Source organism: Daucus carota, chromosome 4, assembly GCF_001625215.2.
Source record: "Daucus carota subsp. sativus chromosome 4, DH1 v3.0, whole genome shotgun sequence".
NCBI lineage: Eukaryota > Viridiplantae > Streptophyta > Magnoliopsida > Apiales > Apiaceae > Daucus > Daucus carota.
This window is the reverse complement of record NC_030384.2, coordinates 18563032-18586909: the sequence shown is the minus strand read 5'-3', so window position 1 is coordinate 18586909 and position 23878 is coordinate 18563032. Positions and strand designations below refer to the sequence as shown.

Here is a 23878-nt window from a genome sequence, read left to right as displayed (position 1 = left end):
TTATACTCAACTAGACTAAACACAGCGTAGACACAAGTAAAAACAACAAAATTAGCAACTCAGAACTCAGACTCGATAACTCGGCAAGAACTTTCAGCAACAAAACTATTACAAACTACAACATGCTTACAAACTCGACACCAGGTGACTGACTCGGTGAACTCGACTCGGACAAAAAACGAAACAGAACTACGCGCGAATCAGTACAGGACTCGGCGAAGAAACACCCTCCGTAGCGACTCGGTAAAACCCAGAACACTCGATACTCTAAAACCAACAGAAAAGCAGCCAGACTCAGAGAAAGAATTTAAAACTCGGAAATGACTCAGACATAAATTTACTCAGCAAACAGAAACTCAGAGCTACGAATCTAACACAAGACTTAATGACTCGCCTGCAACGACTCAGAACTTGACTCGGCCGGACTCGGAAAGAGAACTCAGAAACGAACTCGGCGAAATAGAAACCAAGAAGATGGCGACTCAAAAACAGGGCTCGGTACTGACTCTGTCGAGGGGGGGGGGTTGTTTTTTTTTTTAAACTAAAAACAAGGACATGGGTTTGATTAAGAAATAGAGGAAGGGGGAGTTTGTGCGTAAACAGAACATGTGAGTGTGGGTGAGAAATTTTCTTTATATCATAAAACAAAATCAATGAGTGTTAACAGTTTACTAGCAAAAAAAATGAAGCTACCGAATTAATTAACTATATTGTAGCCTTTAAGGCTTAAAACATTAACCCCCACACAAATCATCTTTTGTGCTAGAGTTTAAAAGAGCTTTAATGACTAATTTAAACAATCATAAAATCTACACTAATTAGAAGGCTTAATGATTCTTCATTTCCCAAAAGCCCTTAAGCATATATGGTGGTACTAAGAAGAATCATTTCACTTGTAGTAAGAAAATAGAGACAATACAAGATTAAGCTAAAAGAGGATTTGCATTAAAATAAAAGTGTTTACAAATGTAGTATGAAATTGAGAGAACAAAAGAAGATCTAGCACTATACTACCAACTAGGAAAATACTAGGTTAAAAAGATGGTGTATTACAAGTAAAGAGATGGGGTATTTATAACTAGAGATTTAGGGTTTAGGGGTAGGGTGGCCAAATCTTGTCCATCCATGGGCCTTGTGTGTTGGGTAGATCATAGCCCTCCATGTGCCCCCTTGCCAACTCTTTGTTTTTCTTCTTTTCTTTTCTTTTTCTCCCATTTTCTTGCAATTTCTCTTCTTTCTTTATTTATCTACAATTTCCTGAAATAAAATAAATAAGCGATTAATACTACGAAAATAGACAAAAGATAGGCACTTAAATATTCAAAAATATGGACTAATCAAACTTCCCCATACCTATCTTTTGCTCGTCCTCGAGTAAAAATCAAAAGAAAATAAACTAAGAAAACTAGATGCGATTCCTAGGCTCCTTTTCATAGGCGTGACGGGTGATTTTAGGTTCACCAACCCGTTAAACTCGTAGACGATCTCTACAAGAGGAGTTTCGTCTCCTAAGGGTTTACAGAATATATACCCATAAAATCTTTGAGACATTCTAGCAAGCATCCTACTCGACTCGACTCTACTTTTGTTGGTGTTAACAAAAAGCGTTTTTAAGGAAAATACGACTCAAAGACTCATCTACTAATAATCAAGATACAATTGCCTATAATCTACTTGAATCGACACAAAAATTTACTAGAAATCCAAGGAGTGTAAGTAATTTAAGGCCTTTGATGGATCCTAATCGTCTAAGAACATTTTCTCTTTTTCAACCAATTTTGAACTGACCCAATCTTTATCGAAACAAATATCTAGCCAAACTTCACAAACTCTTATTCTTTTTTTTTTGCATTGACTTTATTATGTCCGTTTTCTTAGGCAAACAATGTTACCTGTGTAGCGATCTTTAGGTTAGTGACTCCCAAACCAAACGGTCTTAGGGCACTAGGTGTTGAAATCCCTCTACGGACTTAATTGCTCGAGTAACAAAGGCCACGAAACGAGACTAGCCAATCTACTTTTGCCCATTTATCTAAAGATTTTATCTATAAAGAACAATGGGTATTGAAGTAGTTTTTTCCTTTTTTTTTCTTTTCTTTTTCTACTATTTCTCTTTCCTTTTTTATTCGCAAAGGTTCGATTCGACATTGTTTCAACATGTGGGTTCTCTCTCAGGTATCGAACAACATCACTAGACAATCTCTCCATCAAAGGTCTTGTGCAAATGTGTGTGCCATCTTGAAATTACGAGTACAAAAAAGGTCGATACAAGCTTCAAAAAGACAACCTTACTCAACTACGTCCAAATTATCTAAAAGATACTATATATATATACTTTTCGAAAACATGCTAACACCAACTACTCCTAAAGTTCAAGTGAGGGAAAGACAACTTAACTAAAACATCTCTATTTTTGGATTTTTCTAATTTTTCATTTTTTAGGGTTTTTCATTTTTTTAGAATTACACTAAAGCCCTCCCCATACCTAAATCATGCATTGTCCTCAATGTATGCAAAAGAGAGAGTTGAAATGGGAGAGTAAAGAGGAAAAAATACCTGAATAGGAGATGAAGAGGATTTTTATTAACAAACGAAATACTAACACGACCCACACACTCACACATTTCCTTCCCCTTACCTGAACTTCACGGGGGAAGGTTCGAAGACGGAAGCGAATCAGCCAATTCCGGAAGGAAAGATGGGAGGAAGCTTCGAGAAAGAGTCAAAATGTGTGCGAAAATTTTTAGGTACAAAGACTTTCTCTAGCCCGTCACCATCGTTTACCCCTATAGGACAAGTATCACTAATGATCTCCATAAACCAACTTAATGCTTCTTTATTTTGTTTAAGCAAATTAGAGACAATGAAATTTTGGTCATTGGATAAATCACTAGGAACGATGTAAGAAACAACGTCATCCTTTCCTAAGGCGCTATGCGAATGATGGAACAACGAGTCAAATGTCGGTGATTCACCTACATGACTCTCAAAATCGGGCCTAGGGCTCACACTAACAATCTCGGGTGGAGTCTCCCATTTTGAACAAATGTCGTTCAATTCTCCTAACAACTCCTCCGAGGTCAACTCCTTCAAAGACTCATGATATTCCCTATTATTCTCATTGTTGACTTTGAAATCCTCACCAAGAAGAGACTCAATCTCACTATCCTCAAAGCTAGACCATGTGACAAACTTGTTGACCACATTGACCCCTATAGGTTGTTCATAAAGCTCATTGGGTTCTTTTACTACGTTGAAAATGTTTAAATTAATGGTCATGTTTCCAAATGTGAGCTTCATAGAACCATTCCTACAATTGATTAAGGCATTGGATGTGGCAAGAAAAGGTCATCCTAAAATGATAGGGATTTGGTTCTTAGGATTCGAGACGGGTTGAGTCTCGAGAACAACAAAGTCAACGGGAAAGATAAAATTACCGATTTTGATCAACACGTCCTCAATAATTCCCTTTGGCATTTTAATAGATCGATCGGCAAGTTGAAGGGTCATATTGGTGGTCTTGAGATCCCCTAAACCTAGGGCTTGGTAGACCGAGAAAGGAAGAAGATTCACACTTGCTCCTAAATCAAGTAACGCCTTATCCACAAAAGTATTGCCTATGACACAAGAAATTGTAGGACAACCGGGGTCCTTATATTTCACGGGAATTTGATTCGAGAGAATCGAGCTTACTTGCGAGGTCAAAAAGGCTTTCTTAGGAACATGAGTGGTTCTCTTATGGGTACACAAATCTTTTAGACATTTGGCATAAGAAGGAACTTGTTGAATGGCATCTAAAAGAGGAATATTTATCTTGACTTGTTTAAAAACCTCTAGAATTTGTTCCATTTGGGCTGATTGTTTAGGGCGAATGACTCTTTGTGGGTAAGGAACCCTTGGCTTGTAAACTTCTTCGTTGGGCTTTTAAGAGATGGGCCCAGGATTAGGTTCAGTCATAGACTCACGGATTCTAGAACATTCGGGCTTATCATGATTAGTGCTAGACAAAGAAGGATTTGTTTTAGGAATCGACTCCTCATTTTCATTAACGTTCTCACCAACTTTGTTATCCACTTGGTTTCTCGACCTTAGAGAAATAATTGCATTAACATTCTCGTGAGGTCTTTGATTGAGAGGAAACTTAGGATTGACCTCGGGTTGACTCGGCAACTTGTTTTTCTCTCGCTCACACAAAGCGCTAGCTAATTGACTCAATTGGGCCTCTAACTTAGACACGACTTGTACGTTAGAATGCAAGATTTGCCTATCTTGGGTTAGGGTTGTTATGAAAGTTTGTTGAGATTGGGTCAAATTAGTTTGCGATTTTACTAAGGCTTCCAAACTCTTTTCTAAGGAATTAAGACGTTTATCCGAATCATTAAAACCGGGAGGATTCAAAGGTGTTTGAATTGGGTTAGGAAATGAATTCGGACTTTGGGTTGGGCAAGAGTTTGGGTTGGGCCTTTGAAAATTTGTTTGAGGAGTTTGAAAAGAAGTTGGGCCTTGATTTTGAAAAATTTGACCTTGGGTCCATGAGAAATTTGGGTGATTTCTCCAACCCAGATTGTAAGTAGGTGCAAACGCATCATTCCTAGGATTTTGGAACATCGCATTTACTTGTTCAAGTTCATGCGAAGGTTGGGTTCCGGGATTTTGAAAATTGTAATTAGGGAGCATCGACATTTGTGGGGGAGATTTACTAGTTTCTAAAGCTTCAAGTCTCCTAGTTAGGGTGGCTAGTTTGGCATCGGTTGCCACATTGTTTCCTATCGAATGCAAACCCCTAGCACTAGACGACTGAATTGACTTTTTGGGCTCTTTAGTTGACTCCCACATCATAGTCTTTTCCGCTAAATCCTCAAAAAATTCCCACCCTTGGTCCTCATCTTTTTCCATGAATTTACCTTGGCACATAGACTCTAATAACGCAGTGGTTTGACTATCTAAGGCCTCGTAAACTATCTTGAAAAGTCTTCATTTTTCTATTCCGTGGTGGGGGCATTCTGAGAGAAGATTTTTGAAACGGTCAAAGAAAATCCAAAAAGACTCATTTTCCTTTTGATGGAATTGATTTATTTCATTTGTAATTCGAGTAGTCTTATGATTTGGAAAATACTTTTTAAGAAACACCACAACGAACCCCTCCCACGTGGAAATAGAATTAACAGGAAGACTATATAACTATTTTTTCGCATTCTCCTTAAGCGCAAAATTAATGAGCCTAAGTCTAATCGAATCTTCCGTTAATTGGTGGAGCTTTTGGAGGGAACAAACTTCCTCGAACTCTTGGATAAAAAGATAAGGATCCTCACTCTCACTCCCGGTAAATTTAGGTAACATGCTAATATGATGAGCTTTGATTTCAAAATTGTTTCCATTTACGGGAGGAAGGGTGATGCACGAAGATTGACTTGAACGAGACGGGTAACAACGGTCTTTAAGAGACACGGCCATGTTTGATATCGAATTGCTAGCTTCTGTGGGTTCGGAGTCCGAAGAAGACGAAGAAGGAATCTCGATAACCGGTCTAACTAATCTAGACGATTCGTTCATAACCTAAGTAGTTCGCATAAACGATAAACATGTAGCAAATAAGTGCGAAAAATTAAAACAAACAAAAAAAAGGGTGTAAAAACGAAAGAAAAACCTAATTCTATGGTTCCCTAATAAAAAGAACTAGACCTTGCTCCTAACGTTAAGGACCACCAAAAACTCGATTAATCCAAAATTATTCGGACCGGTTTGGCCAGTTTGGGGCAGGCATTGCCAAGAGGCCAATCTCCGCGCTTAGACACCAAACCTTAATCGGCCAGGTAAGCTTTCGCTAGTCCTTAGACACCAAAGAGTCGGAATAATAAAGATTACCTCGTCTTTTAGGTTCCTTCCTAATTGAGCGCGATATCCTAGGGCTATAGTCTAATTCAATTTTATTAAAGAAAGGGTATGCAAAATGCGGAATTAAGTTGTTGTGGGCTAAGGAAAGAGTGATGAAATCTCTCCCCTTATCTTGTGATTGGGTTATGCCCTTAAGATTTATTTATATGATGCTCCACACAACGATATAATAAAATCTATAAACAATTATGGATGCTCTACACTACGTGTTCTATTCTAAAGAAAAGGAAGAAATTAACGTACCTTTGGGTCCTCCAGCGATCACCACAAATATTGGTACGAAAATTTAAAAACAAAAATTAAAATCTAGATGATGTGTCCTAAGTGATTAAATGCATGATGCAACACATATGTATTTCTAACTAATATTTTTGGATTTTAAATTTTTTAATTTGTTTGTGATTTTCAATTTTCAGATTTTTTTTGTGTGTTTTTCTAAATAAAGACGAAAGAAAAAAGTGGAGAGATACGGTTACCAAAGCAAGCTTCCCGAATTTCAAGCGAAATCCGTCCACTCTAATCCATGATTCCCGAATACTCCTCGAAATAAAAACAAAAAGTGAGAAATCAAGCTAATCCGAAAGATTAAAAATAAAGTAGCGAAAAATTAATTATAATCCCCGGCAGCGCCGCCAAAAACTTGATGTGATAAAAATAATACCTTTAAATCGCAAGCGCTCGATCACCGTTTTAATATATTAAGATTCGATCCACAGAGATTAAAATTTATTTTCGCAACCTTAAATCTTTAACCTAGGCGAATTAGAACAATTAAAGTCGTGAAAAAGGAGTTTTTTTCTAAATTAATTCTAAAATTATGAATATGAGAAAATTTGTGATTAAGCATTTGAAATCTAAACTTATCCGAATATTACCAACTAGCGTTACCAAATCAAATGAATTCATTACATTTACTAAGATTAAAACTTAAGCTGATTAACAAAATAAATGCCATCACCAAAAGTCAAAAGAAATGATGCATAAATACAGTAAACCCAGCCAAGCAAATTACAGGACTCGTAACTCATATAAAGACTTGTACACTCGATGAAAACTAACCAGCTATACTAAACCGAAAATAACAATTAACCAACTTATACTCAACTAGACTAAACACAGCGTAGACACAAGTAAAAATAGCAAAATTAGCAACTCAGAACTCAGACTCGATAACTCGGCAAGAACTTTCAGCAACAAAACTATTACAAACTACAACATGCTTACAAACTCGACACCAGGTGACTGACTCGGTGAACTCGACTCGGACAAAAAACGAAACAGAACTACGCGCGAATCAGTACAGGACTCGGCGAAGAAACACCCTCCGTAGCGACTCAGTAAAACCCAGAACACTCGATACTCTAAAACCAACAGAAAAGCAGCCAGACTCAGAGAAAGAATTTAAAACTCGGAAATGACTCAGACATAAATTTACTCAGCAAACAGAAACTCAGAGCTACGAATCTAACACAAGACTTAATGACTCGCCTGCAACGACTCAGAACTTGACTCGGCCGGACTCGGAAAGAGAACTCAGAAACGAACTCGGCGAAAAAGAAACCAAGAAGATTGCGACTCAAAAACAGGGCTCGGTACTGACTCTGTCGAGGGGGGGGGGTTTGTTTGTTTTTTTTAAACTAAAAACAAGGACATGGGTTTGATTAAGAAATAGAGGAAGGGGGAGTTTGTGCGTAAACAGAACATGTGAGTGTGGGTGAGAACTTTTCTTTATATCATAAAACAAAATCAATGAGTGTTAACAGTTTACTAGCAAAAAAAATGAAGCTACCGAATTAATTAACTATATTGTAGCCTTTAAGGCTTAAAACATTAACCCCCACACAAATCATCTTTTGTGCTAGAGTTTAAAAGAGCTTTAATGACTAATTTAAACAATCATAAAATCTACACTAATTAGAAGGCTTAATGATTCTTCATTTCCCAAAAGCCCTTAAGCATATATGGTGGTACTAAGAAGAATCATGTCACTTGTAGTAAGAAAATAGAGACAATACAAGATTAAGCTAAAAGAGGATTTGCATTAAAATAAAAATGTTTACAAATGTAGTATGAAATTGAGAGAACAAAAGAAGATCTAGCACTATAGTACCAACTAGGAAAATACTAGGTTAAAAAGATGGTGTATTACAAGTAAAAAGATGGGGTATTTATAAATAGAGATTTAGGGTTTAGGGATAGGGTGGCCAAATCTTGTCCATCCATGGGCCTTGTGTGTTGGGTAGATCATAGCCCTCCATGTGCCCCCTTACTTGTCAACTCTCTTTGTTTTTCTTCTTTTCTTTTCTTTTTCTCCCATTTTCTTGCAATTTCTCTTCTTTCTTTATTTATCTACAATTTCTTGAAATAAAATAAATAAGCGATTAATACTACGAAAATAGACAAAAGATAGGCACTTAAATATGCAAAAATATGGACTAATCAGTAAATCAATCAACGGATGAAGTATATTTTGACTGAAAGTTTATAATATCCATTGAAAATGACTTATCATGTATTCTGACAGATCACATTGGATTGATTACACATTCTTGGATATAGAAGCCTATTTAAGAAACTAAAGAAGAAACTGAAACATTCTAAATCCGTGCAAGCAGATTGGATATAATTTTTATAGCCCGCCGCAACACGCGGTTTCTCAACTAGTTACAATATAAGATGGCCCGGATATCACGCTTATGTTATGTATACTGCATGACCAGTTTGACGCTACTTTTACAAAATACCTGGGGCTAATTGTACAAATTTACCTAATTAGCCCAATTACAGTACACAGGGTCCAAACTGTAGGTGATCCAAAATAAGAGCACAATGTATCTAACTATTCAAAGTAGAGGCATAAAAATGTAATAAAAGTCTATGGGTTAAATATGTTGCAGATAGAGATATGAATATATTGATTGGCTGACATGATACTCACAGATATTACAAACAAAAAAAAGGCTAGCCTCTAGCTGAGAAAAGAAACCAGTTTTAATGGCTGCAACATCAGTGGCAGCTGCCTCTTCCATGGCTTCTCTTAGAAATGCTGCAGACCACCCTCTGCTTTCTTCAAGGTTGCGGTTCAGTCGCATATTTCCTGCAGTTAAATATGCTCCAAGATTTCTTGCCATGGCACCCCAAAAGAAGGTATGCATGTGTTGAACTAGTTTATATTCTCAACTGTGATGTTTGTAGAGCGGTGTCAACTTAAGTCCCACATCGGAAAGATAAAGAAGATTTGTTTTGAATATAAACACCCAAGGAACTCCTTTAATACGATGCTTAATTTGGAAAGAGCCCAAAAACAAATCCTTGGCCACGGCCATTGTTGTTTGTTTTTGTAGTAATGACTACCGGATAGTTCAACAACTCACCATGTACCCAAATAAAATTGCTAGATTATTTGGAATTAGTAGTATTTGGTATGTGGATAGCAAATTTGCTCAATAGTTTGTTTATAACGCCTTATTAGTGAGTAAAATTAGTAATGTTAAATGTTAGAGCTTGACATGATGGTCGAAGAGTCGAATTGTTATAGCCCTTTGCCGGAATCAGATAACACTGTAAGCAGCTCTCTAGTCCATTTTGATGCCAGAGCCTTATGCACAGGGTACAACTTCTAATTTATAAATTTGGTGGTTGTAATATTCATTTAATGTATCTGTATGCACATCTTCACTCCAGAGTGGTTAAGAAAATTGGGGTTTATGTGCCTGTTAATTTGGATTCCGGCCTGTCAATCCTAATAGCCATGAAATTTATGATATGTAGCTCATCGTAAAGATTTTGATGTTAGATGACAGCTAACCAGGGAACAGGATCTATTCTTTGGGTAATTATATCATTAATGAAGAAATAAACAAATGCAATTTGTAATTGGGATGTAGAAACATATAATGATTATTCTCTTAATCATTAATTAAATATGTTAAATTACTAGGTGACGTTTTACCATGGATTCCAATTCAAATAAGTGATCGCTCTATTTTATTGACACTGGCGCAGGTAAACAAATATGATAAGAACTGGAGCAAGCAATGGTTTGGGGCAGGACTTTTTTACGAAGGCAGTGAGCAAGTTGAAGTGGATGTCTTCAAGAAACTAGAGAAGCAGAAAGTCCTCAGCAACGTTGAGAAGGCAGGTCTGCTATCAAAAGCTGAGGAACTAGGAGTCACTCTATCATCTATTGAGAAGTTGGGACTGCTGTCTAAAGCCGAGGACCTTGGACTACTGAGCTTGGTGGAAACTTTTGCAGGCGCCTCACCTGCAGCCTTGGCCTCAGCTGCGCTGCCAGCTTTTGCACTAGCCATTCTTGCCATTGTAGTAATACCGGATGATTCTACTGCTCTTGTAGTATTACAGGATGTCCTCGCAGCATCTCTTGGAGTGGGGGCAGTTGGTTTGTTTGTTGGCTCACTGGTTTTAGAAGGACTGCAAGAGGCGGATTAAATTCACATGTGATTATTTGATCTTCTGAGTATATGTATCATCTCATATATTATGCATTTCCGTGGTTTGGTTAACCACTTTTTGTACAGCTGCAAACGCAGTGAAGAAACCTTCATATTGTAATTTTTGTTTTTCTTTGCTATATCTTTTTAGTTTTCTTGTCTTTGTTTTCAATTGATAAGAAAAGTTAAAATTTTATATCAGCTGAGCTTCAACCTTTGAGCCCATTAACAGTATATATATGGACAGTAAGTTTACACCTAGAGCCAGTACTTGACACAGATATGAAAGCAGCAATAGACAATAGACACACGAAGAGTCAAGACAAGCCAGTACAATAGACACACGAAGAGTCAAGATAAGCTGTAATAGTCTAGCAATGGATACATGTTAGCATTCCTGACATAAATCACCAAGAGTTATACAAATTCTTTAAATTTGGATAAATAGGAACATCTGACCCATAATATTGTGCTTCACACTTTAGATGCATGTTTAAATGTGGTTTTTTTATGGGTTTTTTATAGTGTGCTCATAAACACATGCTAAACACTAAAATTAAATTTTAGAAAGTCAGTTTATTTTGATTGCTTCATACTTCTTCCCTTTATATAAAAAACAATACCAATCAAAATGAGCTAAACACATAAAATTTGGTGCTTAACATATGCCACCGGACACATGCTAGACAAAAAATCCTTTAAAATATCATCCGACTCTTTTGTTGTAACGTAGATGAGTAATAGCCTAATCTAATACTCCCTCCGTCCCAAAAAGAGTGAGCTGGTTTGACTTTCACGGAGATTAAGAAAAATGTAGTAAGTTTAGTTGAAAAATGGGTAAAGTGGTGGGACCTACCAATATTTAATAATAGATTTGAGATAGTGGAAGAAGATAGTGGGTGTAATAGTGTTTATATTATTATAGAAAAGAGATAGTGGAAGAAAGTAGTGGGTGTAATAGTGAAAAGTAATGTTCAAAAATAGTAAGTATTGTAGGTTCATTCTTTTTGGGACGTCCCAAAAAGGAATAAGGGTTACATAAAATGGGACGGAGGGAGTAGCTAACAATGTATTCCTTTTTACTAAGTAACATTAAAAAAATTAGTTTAACTCATTTTAGTTTTAATTTTTTTTTACTATTTAGGGAGTTCAGTTTTATATTTTTTTAATATTTAGAAGCACCAAAATTATTTTTTATACAAAATTCTAAAATTTTACATTAAAATTTTAGCGTTATCGCAAAGTTGGTCGAGACCACCCCTCCCCTGCACACAACAGAACAACTAAAATCAGTAGACAAGCTGAATGGAACTTATCTATGGTTTGCAAGTGAACTTGTGTACCTTGTAGATGCCACTCCTACCTAGCCAAACAACCTGGTCCAACAAAAACAAATTTGATAGTAATGCGTTCTCTGACTGAAAGAATTGTTGTCATTAAGGAGTTGATACAAGTAATATACAACGGAGTAGAAATAACTGAGGTTGTGTTCACTTGGTGAGGAGGGAATGGAACGTAATTTATATTATTAATTGTGAGTGAATAGTGAAATTGTTTATAATTTTCATTCCTTCAATCATTTTATATTAACTATTTTAACTAAAAATCTAACCACATGTTTTGAAAGGAAAGGTCATTCCATTTGTTCATCATCTTTTCTCATCATCATCTTCATAAAAAGTTTTAACTCACTCATGTTTAATCATTATTGCCTCAGACTTTCTTCTTTTTTCATAAAACTTGTCCATATATTTTCATTCCATTCCACCAAGTGAACACAACCTGAGTGAAATCCATCTCATGCCTTTCCAGGAAAAATAAGAGGGAGAGGAGTTCATTTTACTGGAAGACTAATCAGGCCATGTAGATGACTGATAAACCGTAAAGAGACTTTAAGAAAATAAAAATCACCAATAAATGGAGCACCAGGAGAAGCACTGATTCTACGTTCTGATTCTGCACCAGGAGAAGCACTGGTAATGACTACCAATTATGCTACTACTGTATAACTCTCAGAATTTGCAGATCAATTGATCCATATATACTGAGAGATTCATTAAAATACGACCAATTTAGACTGCAAACAAGGTGAATCAAATATGTAAATTCAGTAATGCAAACTTACAACATCGACAGAAACTTAATTATTCGCACTCAGCAGTCAGCTGAAAATTCAAACTTAAATCAAGACTTGTAAATAAGCACATGTATAGCTTGCGTAGGAAATTTTCGCAATTATCATGTGCTTAAACTAAATATTGAGGAAAAATAGACAAGACAAGGAGCTCAAGAAATGGAAAGAACAAACACTTCATAAATCCCATTCTGTTCTTTGATACACTTAACTACTAAACTCTGCTTGAAAAACTAAACTGAAATACTAAACCAAATCATACTGCAATTACCACAATCATAACTAATCAAATAGTATCCAACAGGAATCTGAGCCATTTGAATATCTCCGCACCTTGGATCATTAGGATTTGGCATTGAATATGAACCACCTCCGCCTTGACTAGCACTAGCACAACCTCCATGTCCTCAACTCCTTCCACCGGCCTGTGAGCTGGTGATCCATAGCCTCCAGGACCACCCCAACCAGGCATTCCTCCATAATATCCCCCTAAACCTCCAGGATTACCAACACAACCACCCGCGCCACCACCAGGACCTCCTAAAAGTACTCCATTGACAATAACAAAGATCAAGCAACAATAAACAACGCTAAACGTCTTCATTGGATTAAAAATTAAGAGGCAGGTCTCTTAAGCAGGGATGTGTGGGTAGCATTAGGCATTAACATTGTCTGATTCCGAGTCCCAGCCATGTTACATGTATGTTTAAAATAAACTAGAAATTAACGTAAATTTCACTTCTATTCTACTGGACTATAATTTTTATTATTTCATATTTATACACAATTTTTATGTAGTATGATGCTCTTTAACTAGAATAAAACCCGCATATTTAACCATAATTGTCAACCACCGATATTTTACTAGTAAGAGCATCTCCAATTCCAATCTCTTCAAACTGAAAATAATATTTACAGAGATATTCACTCCTCTTCAATATCATCTCCAACTTCTCTAACAAATCATAAAAAAAAAATAGAAAATAAAGAACAAATAAAAAAAATATATTTAAAATTATCATGATATTCAATTTATAATTTTGCTAGAAATCATCTATTTAATATTTTTTGAAAGAATGATTTAGAAATTCATTGAAAATGCTCTAAAAGAGCAAACACAACCAAAATCACGCAGAAATCAAATCATTCTCTGCCAGTAAAACGAGCAAAGAAAAGACCAAATTGAGATCATTATTCCAGCTAACTTATAAGCTAACTGCTGAGTGCTACGAGCATATGAAGACTTTGCAAACCCACAGATTAATAGCTACTATATTTGTTGTCCAGGGATGCAAGTATGCAACAGGTATTATTTATTACTAATGTAAACAACCAAATTCTAAGAACGTTACAGACATTTGATACATAAATCTACTAATCCATAAATTGCACAGAAGTAAAACCCAACACAAATGTATATGATTTGCAAGCTTGGATTATTACAATTTGACATTGTCAACTTTGAGCACAAGGGCCATGCCCTTTCAACCGGTTTTCGACTTTGGAGCCGCAGGAAGCAACTGCACAACAAAGTACATCAGTTAGAATAGAAATTTAGAGACCCCTGTGAATTGCTCTTTCGATTGTCATTATTGCCTAAACATGTTTTCACTGCTTTCCTCTTTTGCTTTGCTAGAGTACTGGTTTCTCTCAAATCGGTTATTTTGTTATGAGATCTTGTAGAACCAGTTTGATAAAAAATACAGACTATTTTGGTATTGAAGCCTAGTGAATGCCCCTCACCCTTTAACGAGGTAAATGATTTGAATCTTGATGGAAACACATGAGTGCATGAGTACTTATGTTTCTTGTAATTGCCAAAAAAACAAACAATTACTCATATAGAGGTAGATGCATCACCTGATAACAAGAGATTAGGGAGCTCGTAAATCCAAAGGCTCCTGTGACGCGAGGAGTGATTTTCTTAGGTGACAATTGTAACAGCCCAGCTGCAACCACTATATCTATGGCAGCTTTGATCAAGGATAGTGATCTCTCATTGGAGTTCTTTAGTTTGGCACGGTATTCTTCATTCTGCAATCACGTACAAAAAACTACGATAATTAACACATCTTTATAGTTGATGTACAAAAGACTGCTACTAGAATGACCCAAACCTTATCCTTCTCTAATTTCTTCATTGATGCTGAAAGCCTCCCGATCTCCCCAATCTGAACCCAAAAGTAGGGATAATATGATTCAAAAGCATCTGGTTGGTAGTTACGCAATTTTACAGAATAACATTTGCAACCTTGTAGAAACATAGCAACAAATATCCATTATATAGCCACAACTTCACACACAGATATAAAAGCAACAAACCTCAACCAAGGTAGTACAAACTGATGAGCCCATCCAACAGTATAGAGAAATCTTGGCAATGAGTTGTGTACGCTCTGCGTTCTGTATCACACAACAGAACATGAAAATCAGTAGACAAGCTCAATGAAACTAATTAGAAACTATGGCTTGCAAGTAAACTTGTGTACCTTGTAAATGCCACTCCTACCTAGCCAGACAATTTGGTCCAGGAACAAGAAAGTTGATAGTAATGCATTTTTGGACTGAAAGAAGCATTGGCACAAGGAGTTACATAAAAATAATTTACAACGAATAGAAAGAATTGAGTAAAATCATCTCATACCTTTCCAAGCAAAATAAGAGGAAGAGGAGTTCCTTTGACTGGAGGACTAATAAGTCCATGTAGATCATTGATAAACTGTCATAAGAATTTAAAAGAATTATAATCCACCAATAAATAGAGCACCAAGAGAACAACTGATGAAACAAATATAATTACATTCTGATTCTGCATCCTCATAAGATATGTCAATTTTATTCACAGGTTTTTAGCCCTCAACTAAAGTTATCAAATCCCTGATCCTTATGTAAAGACAATAGACAATTAAATACAGAAAAAGAAATCCTCACTGATGGAGCTACACCTCCACTGCTATCACAAGAACCTTAGGCTAATCTGCCTTCCCTACTCTTAAAAGCTGGGTACATACACAATCCTGAAGAAGAACCCTGCATGATTGCAGTATCAACTTTTCAGAGGGAAAAATAGTTATCTCCTTTTACTTCTCACTGTTGATATCTTCTTGCCCTCCTGGAGCCCTTTCAGTGCCATTATGCTCGCCTCTTCCCCTTCTTTTGTCCATAAGACATTTCATCATCGCAATTCCCCCTAATCTTTTTGTTGACGTCCTCTTTACCAGTTTGCTTAAAACTACTGTTTCTTCACTGTGCTACGTCCACTATATTCATTTTTTAGCTAAGTCACTACAATAATTTTTTTTACAAATTAAATCGAGTTTGGAGAATTTGTACTGATACAAAAGATTTATGTTACTGTTTTGTGGTCTTGATGTTAGAAGCAGGATGAAGTGGAACTCAAGGAAGGACAAAAATATTTTAAAAACAAATGTTTGACCAGAACTCTGAAACTTTGGATACGTGACTATTTTCGAATACATATTCTTTCTTATGTGGAAACAGTCAAAGGGGATGTATCCAGAAAGGCAGAAAGTAAATTTTGATGTGGGTCTCAGCCAATTGCCGTGAACTAGCATGGGCAAAAAGTGCAGAGAGACTGAATTAAGATTATAGTTAAGTTGAAAGATGCGATATATAATTTCAAATAGAACAAAAAGAACTAGTAAAACAAATCACTGATATTCTTTAAGAGATATTAAACCAAACCTTGAAAAGACGAAACACTTTCCTTGCCAAGCTAGTTGATTTGTCAACATTTTGGGCTGTGCCAGGCTCACCATTACTCACAAATTTCGAGCCGTACTGAATGGCCCTGCATATCTTGTCCCTGGCTTCGGCTTTGTTCAAATACAGTACTGCAAGAGCAAGTTCAGCTCGAGCTACATCTAGCGTACTCATTTTATTTGACCTGAATGAAACTATAAATTTGAGGTTGCTTAGTGACATACATAAACCAAAGATGACTTCAAATATCTATACATATCCAAAGTTATAACTGAAAAATAAAAAAATAAAAACTGCAATATCATCAAACTAGAGATTTGGAGTGAGCTGGTCCGCAATAACTTTATTTAAAAAGTAGTTCATCCACGTCTTTACGAACTGATAAATGTCATGATGATTTCTTACTATGTTTTACTTCGTCATATAGCCTATAATTTTTAGGAGAGCATTAAAATGTCCAGGCTTAACTTGTCAAAGATGATCAAAAATTAATTACAATGCTCTGATTAATATTCCATTTTGGTTGCATAATTATGAAATATTATTTTGGCTACATCCATATTATTTATTAACTAATCGGACAGATATATATTAGGCTGCTATTTTGTTACAAGTAAACTGCCAATAACTAATTTAGTGTCCAGCTAGGAAGCACCGACTCGGATACGGCTACACGGGACACAGGACACGGGGATTCTACAATTCTCAAAGAGTCTTGGATACGGGACACGGCAAAAAAAAAAAGTCATAAAAATTATTATTTTTTTATATGTCAAATATTGGATTATATTAATAATAATAGAGTTTCTTTCAAAATGAGACACACATCTATTCTGCATTTTCATTCGAATGATCATCTTTTGTAAAAAGAACAGCCTCTATCTCCGGTTCATCAAGGGAGGGAAATTGGCAATTTCTAAAACACGTGCACCCTCCTTTTTCTTGATTCCAATCCAGAGCTTGCATTTCCTAGTGTCCCAGTCATTTTCTAGGGTTTTTTTTTAAAGGGTCGAGTCGGCCGCGTGTCGGACACGTGTCGGACGTGTGTCACGTGTCGACACGCCACATGGCGAGTCGGACACGTACTCAGCCGAGTCGGTGCCGAGTCGCCGTGTCGGACACGGACACGGACACAGCAGCCTTTTTGGAGTGTCGGTGCTTCCTAGGTGTCCAGAGACAGCAAAATGTTAGAACCATATACTCAACAGTGACAGTGAAGATGTCGTGTTATTTTACACCATCCTTTGAATTTCTTAAATTTGATTCATAACCTGAAGAAGCTCTAATTTTCGGACAAGTACATGTGAAGTCACATGGTCAATAAACATGCATTTTCACACGTGAATATGTTCATATATATCCAGACCATATATGTTTACATAACACAATCTGTAACTACTTAATAAGTTACCTAGAAAAATTTAAACAGTGCACATATTTGCTAGCAACTACTGTGTGGTTTTAGAAGTCAAAATCGAAACACCTAGTCTTGGCCAATATATTATCGAGAATCTCACTCTTGTTTCACGTCAAACGAAGAACTTTAGAACTTAAAAGTCACTTAGTTATGGAGGTAACAAGAACTATTATAATAAAGAAGTAAAAGTACTGTTAAACAATGGCAACCATAATCGAATCAGAGATAATATTGACATCCCTACAGAATAATGAGATGAACCCTAGATAAAAGAATGCATACTTTACATTTATAGACATACTGAGTTTTTGTTTCATAGGAAATTAGTTATATGTCTTATATATGCAACTAATTTCAAAGAAATCTAATTGCAAAACAATATGTGCATATATCTCAAACATTGGAGTTCTTCACATCTTTGCAAAGCACGCATCAATATACAAGAGAGACAACAGCTAGTAAGGTGCCATACATCAGTTAACACACTGATCAACCATAGTTTCAAATCATATGTACAAGTTCCCACAAGCAAAACACAAACCATTTTAATAAAAAAAAACCGACACATCGTCTGTCAAATCAACAAAGATGCATTACAATTCTCACAATACTCCATTACAATTAAGATCAAGTTAGCCTTTAACAGTATATACCCTAATACAAAATATTTCCCAATAGACTTGTTTTGTATAAATTTCGATAAACTCCATCAAAATCACAACTTCCTAAAACTTAACAATTCTTCTACCTAAATTTCAATTACACCTTTATTAAACTTTAATCATTAACAATCGACTCAACACACATATATGCAGGTCCAAAAATAAAAATCCAATCTTTTTTCCCAACTCAAACACCATCCCACCATAATAACAGCAAAAACAACAGAAACAAACACAACCCATCAAAACTCAACACCCAAATAAGCAACCAACAATATAAAATCAGCTGATACTCAACAAATCAAGAAAATCTAAAAAAGCATGTACCTTGAAAATACAAAGAAGCCCAGATAAGAAAAAGCAAAAAACAACTCTCAAGAACTATAAAAACACACACACACAGATATTTATGAAGCGTGTGTGTGTAAGCGACGTACCAGAGGATGGAGAAGCAGAAATGGGCTAGTGTTGGGAAGTGTGCCGATGATGAAATAACCTCGAATTTCCAACTGGGACGAAAATAAATGTTAGCAGAAGGTTTGATAAGGGCTTGTTTGGTTACGTGCATATACAAACAAAATAATTTTTCCCATTATTTTATCATTTCTGATAATTAAATCCCTGGTTTGTGGAGTGGATTAAGCCGCCATCGCCCACCATTTGATTAGAATCGGACGCTGCTCGTGGACTTTTATTTTTATTTGATTTATCTGTCCATATTTTATGGACATGCTCAGAGCTATTGGTGCAAAATACACTTAATTTCAAATGATTTATCTTCCGATTTTCATTAAAATGATTTTATTCTTTTCAGTTTATTATAATCTACTATCTTTTAAGAATCTTTATGAACATATTTGTAAAAATACTTTTAACAATTAAAAGCGACTCAATGTAATTTTTATACAAATTTCAAAAAAGTTAGAGTTAATTTAAATTTATATCGATGTCATATGGTTGCATTTAGTTGTAACACATTAAATTTTGGAAAAAAAATTAAAAATTTATATTTTTACAAATTTCGAAGAAATAAACATATTTTTGCAAGAAAATAATAGAATGACTATAATTTTCAGAATTTTTATATGTTTATAATTTATAATGATTTTGAAATAAAATATTATTTAATTGTTAGGTTTTTTACTTTTTCTATTTTAACATTAATATTATAAATTCTAATATGTTTTGTCAAAAATCGAAACTTATATATTCGTATAAATTTACTATAATAATATTATATTTACCAATTCATCACAATCTGAAATTATTATAATAAATCTAATATATATAATAAATCAAACAAAATTTATAAATTACATCGAAATATATCAAATATGGTATGAAAATTGATTATTGGGAGATTAAAAAAATACAGCGAAGTCGGATTTCAAAAAATTTTAACCGATTTCAAAAAATTTTAACCGATTGACGGAAAATTTTTCCCTATGCACAACGTACATCCGCGCCAAGCAATGCGTTCTACCAATAGAATCCCTATTTCTCTTTTTTTTGTGAACATCCTTTTCTTCATCCAACGACTTTGTTACTATTCGACCACCCTTCCGACATATATACAAACGCGAACAAATTCTCTTACTTTTCACACGCCTATGTGTGGTTCTAATTATCATCTCAAAACCAACACGTCTACCATAATCCCTATAAAACATCTCCGCTTCATCTAAGCTATCGAATAATTGACCAACACAAGGACAACTCTCATTCAAATCATCATCTTTTGAATTTTGTTTCTCACAAAAATCATCAAAACATTCACCCCCAACCTCCTCAACATCATCATCCCCAACCTCCTCCACAACCTCCTCAACATCATCATCACTATCATCAACATCATCAACATTCACTATTGGGGTCTTTTTAGCATCACTATCATTTTCTTCTTCAATCTCAATTCTAGGTTTACTAGGTGTAATGGGCTTACTAGGGGATGTTAATTTAGAAAAGATGAAAGATGCCATGAAAATATGAAATCTAACCTTAATAAAGAAGTCCAATAAAGCTCCAAGCTCCGAGCTTCAAGCTATAAGCTTCAAATTTCAAGCTTTAAACTCCAATAAAGATCCAAGCTAGCTTTTAAACTCGAATATAAGCTCCAATATAGGTGTATTTTGTGTATTTTGTGTGTATTGGGTTTGTATGCTCTAAAAATGGTGTATAGGAAGAAGAGGTCGTGTTTTTAGTTTTTGAAGCTGTGTGGATCTAGACGCCATATAATGTAGCGTATGTGGATCTACTGAAAAGCGTAACCTGTTCTTACGCTGGATTATATAGCGTATACGCTCTTTTATATAGCATATACGCTTTTTAAAGTTGCGTATACGCTGTTTTAGTGTGCGTATTATCCAGGATCTACTTTGAATTCTGTGCGTTGATTGTCCTATTTTGGACGGCTAGAGATCAGTTGGATGGATAAGCTAGTTATCCACCTTTGGTTGTGGAACATTTTCCATATATATATATATATATATATATATATATATATATATATATATATATATATAGTCATACTCCAATAAAAACCTCCTTATTCTAAAAACTAAAAACCAAGGTGAAATATCACTAAATCCTAAAGCAAATACCACTAAATTCTTAAACAACCCCGTCTCCACCTCCATCTTCACCAACCCCACCTCCACATCCGCCACTGCCACCACCTCCGTCGTTGTAATATCCAGGTTTGACTATATAATAAAATATGAATATTTTATTTTATTATAAATAATATTTGAGATATGTGTTGAGTAAATTTATTGACTATGTGAGACGTGTTTTTATTATTTTTCAATTAGTAGTAGGATATTAATGTGTGTTTTTCTTATTAAGACTATTGTCCCACATTGATTAGAAGTAAGAGGGGAACCTCTTCTTGCACTATATAATGTATGGAGTATATTGGATACAAATGGTGTGATGGGTACTTGGCTCACTTCCCACATTGGGAGGAATATGAGCAAAGAAGTATCCTTGAGTTATAAATATTGTCACATACTTGTGGTAATATACTTACAAGTGTGTTGGTTTCAATTTTAGTATAATAGCTTTTGTCCCACATCGAGACAAAAGAATAAGGATGCTAGCCATCTATCTATATAAGTAAATGGTGTTTTGAATTCTTTAACACAAAGGAGTAAACACATAAGTTTCTAGTTTAAACTTATTCTTCTCTACTTCCCACATCAAGAAGGAGAAGAAGTGGGTGACTCTTTACCCCTTATTTAAAACTCATTTGTGTCATGAGCTCAAGTTGATATGGACTTAAAGCCCTTGCTTTATCTGTTCATTTTCTTTAAAACAAACTTAAAGTTTTAACATGATTTAAAGAGACTAGTTTCAATTAGATGACTAGTTTAAATAAATCACTCAATTGTTGTGTATAATAAGTTCAATAATTTTGAGTGTTTTAGGAGGATCGGTATCCCACATCGAGTGCAAATAAGAGGAAAGGAGTTATCACTCCTATATATATAGGTTAGGAAAATGTTAATAGAAACCAAGCTTTTCTTTCTCTTCCAAGTTCCCCTCCCACATCGAAAGGATGTGGAAGTTGAAGGCTGAGAGAGCCTACTTAAAGAGGAATGAGTTTCTTGAATGGAAACCAAGTGCGGACTTTGAGCATCTTGCTTGGTCCATACTTAGTAAAATTAAAAGACAATAAAATTGCTTTATAAGAAATATTGTTGCCCAAAAGAACTCTCAAAAGATTAAAAAGAATTTAAACATGTGTATAAGATAGTTGGGAATGTTAACCAGTGAACTAGAAAGCACACTCTTGAAAAGTAGTTTCAAAATTATACTAAGAGTCCCACATCGAGTGGGATATGAATAGCAGGCTGCTATTTATGTAGTACTATTGACCTTATATACAAAAACTAGTTGCATAAATGATTTGGGCAATGGAGGCCTTGTCTCCAAGTAAGGCTTCAACTAGCTTATTGTCACAAGTACACTCTCTTGTCACTTGTGTTTTACACACACTAACTCAAATAGTCCCACATCGAATTGGTAGATGAAGCAGGGACAACCTCTCATCTATATAAGTGAGGGAAATCATATTTGGTAAGTCATCCTTGAAAAAGGAAGCAGTCAAAGTTAGCTCAACTTTGAGGTACTTAGTTATATTTTGTGTGAAGTTTCTATTATTAAATGGAATGATATTTTAGTATTTTATTTAGTAGTTTCTTAGATAGTATTTGCAATATTATTAGTGGTTATTAATTTATGTAAAAAGGTTTAAATTATTAAATCATGGATTAATTAACTCAACCAAAGTTATAAACTATATAAGTGGCATAAAGAATGATTTATGACAAAGGAAATACGTATGATTTTAGGTGATCATAAGGACGTTGATCGAAAGTGTCTTGCTATTTAAACCGGACTTGAGGTAAGAAAGTACTTAACTGCAACACAAGATTACTAGTTTGATCTGTCCTTGGTGATTGTCAATTTTTGTATTACTTTATGATGATTGTGGTGATTGTAGTTATGTGACTTGTTGCGTGTAATTATTGAGAAGTTTTGATAGCATATGTTGCTAAATATATGAGATTATGCATATGATCAATTGGGAATATGATTGTATAATTGAATTATGTCACTGTTACGTGAAGATAAGTTTTATTAAGTCTTTTGAAGGCTTGTAAGGGTAGCCCGTTAAGGGCAGGCCAGGTTCGGTTATCGAATATAAGTTGTTCTTGCCTCCTCCATGTTGTTAAGATCTATGTGATCTAAGATCTATGTGATCAGATACCACAGAGCAAGGCCGCCTTAGGTCTTGAGCTCGACGGGGCAACGATAGAATAAGGTATAAAACGAGCCACTCTGTTGGTAATGGCGCCTGAGGAGGTTTCCCATGGGCTATTGTGTTATAAGAAAGCCCTGCAGGCAAATGTGTCAAACATGGTACACTAATGTGTCGAGGTTCATAAATACTAAAGATAAGATGAAATGCATTTATACATGTTGAATTACTTATGTGTGTTAAATTCTCTTCAGTTACTTTACTTACTGAGCGGCGTAGCTTATAGTTTTCTTGTGTTGTAGGTAAAGGTAAAGATATAAAGTAGAAGTGGGACCGAGCTGAAGCAGCACCTCGCCTGGATGATGTACATATGGTTACTTTGACCTGGGGATGGCCTATCTATATGTTTTGTTATATGTTATCTAGTAATGACACGTTTTATAGTATGTTTTAAGTATGGTTTGTATTAAAGAATGAAAGTAGACTTTATATGTGTGTAATATGGTTTTGTTGGAGGAAAAAAAATGCTACTACTTTTATGATGAATTCGCAATATTATTGTAGTAAGTCTTCTCTTATTAAGTAATTCGGGTTGGGGTGTTACAGTCGTCACCTCCTCCATAACCACCACCACCTCTATGCCGCCCGCCCCCTCCATCTCCACCTCCACCTCCTTTATTTCTCTAACAACACAATCTCCACTCCATCTTCACCAACCCCATCTTGGTCGATGCTTCAACCTCCTTCAGCCCCGTTTATACTTCTTTCTCCAACTCGGCTTAACTTCAAAACGCGGTGGAGCCACCACTTTTCCGGCAACGCTCCAACCCGCTA

General features: G+C 35.5%; 2 protein-coding genes and 1 long non-coding RNA gene across 5 annotated transcripts; 2 read left to right on the top strand and 1 right to left on the bottom strand.

Annotated features, from left to right (window-relative positions):
- Positions 1 to 8805: 8805 nt before the first annotated feature.
- Positions 8806 to 10503, top strand: LOC108216351 (uncharacterized). The gene is made up of 2 exons (XM_017389096.2): positions 8806 to 9042; positions 9901 to 10503. Exons 1-2 carry the CDS (start codon positions 8890 to 8892, stop codon positions 10342 to 10344), a joined length of 597 nt encoding a protein of 198 aa, XP_017244585.1. The 5' UTR covers positions 8806 to 8889; the 3' UTR covers positions 10345 to 10503.
- Positions 10504 to 13776: 3273 nt separating this feature from the next.
- Positions 13777 to 18861, bottom strand: LOC108219346 (peroxisomal membrane protein 11D). Of its 3 annotated transcripts, none has more exons than XM_017392753.2 (8): positions 18720 to 18861; positions 16186 to 16387; positions 15125 to 15199; positions 14970 to 15044; positions 14803 to 14883; positions 14598 to 14651; positions 14341 to 14514; positions 13777 to 14000 (listed from the first exon to the last, which is right to left on the bottom strand). In XM_017392753.2, the coding sequence occupies exons 1-8, from the start codon at positions 18848 to 18850 to the stop codon at positions 13965 to 13967; spliced, it is 828 nt and encodes a 275-aa protein (XP_017248242.1). In that variant the 5' UTR covers positions 18851 to 18861; the 3' UTR covers positions 13777 to 13964. The 3 variants fall into 3 exon arrangements, with proteins under 3 accessions (XP_017248242.1, XP_017248243.1, XP_017248244.1); XM_017392754.2 differs by having other exon boundaries at positions 16186 to 16397; positions 18720 to 18860; XM_017392755.2 differs by having other exon boundaries at positions 16186 to 16397; positions 18610 to 18760.
- Positions 18862 to 22372: 3511 nt separating this feature from the next.
- On the top strand, positions 22373 to 23611 carry LOC135152358 (uncharacterized). The gene is made up of 3 exons (XR_010291429.1): positions 22373 to 22408; positions 22635 to 22687; positions 23347 to 23611. It is a non-coding gene; the product is annotated as an uncharacterized LOC135152358 (long non-coding RNA).
- Positions 23612 to 23878: the final 267 nt, after the last annotated feature.

What these genes read in the sequence shown, in the direction of transcription:
- LOC108219346 (XM_017392753.2), bottom strand. Translation starts at nt 18,850, where the DNA reads ATGCACGTAACCAAACAAGCCCTTATCAAACCTTCTGCTAACATTTAT. An exon ending in CTCTTATTTTGCTTGGAAAG is followed by an intron (nt 15,045 to 15,124) that starts GTATGAGATGAT and finishes TGCTTCTTTCAG; the next exon opens with TCCAAAAATGCATTACTATC. An exon ending in TTTGTACTACCTTGGTTGAG is followed by an intron (nt 14,652 to 14,802) that starts GTTTGTTGCTTT and finishes TTTTGGGTTCAG; the next exon opens with ATTGGGGAGATCGGGAGGCT.
- LOC108216351 (XM_017389096.2), top strand. Translation starts at nt 8,890, where the DNA reads ATGGCTGCAACATCAGTGGCAGCTGCCTCTTCCATGGCTTCTCTTAGA. An exon ending in CCATGGCACCCCAAAAGAAG is followed by an intron (nt 9,043 to 9,900) that starts GTATGCATGTGT and finishes ACACTGGCGCAG; the next exon opens with GTAAACAAATATGATAAGAA.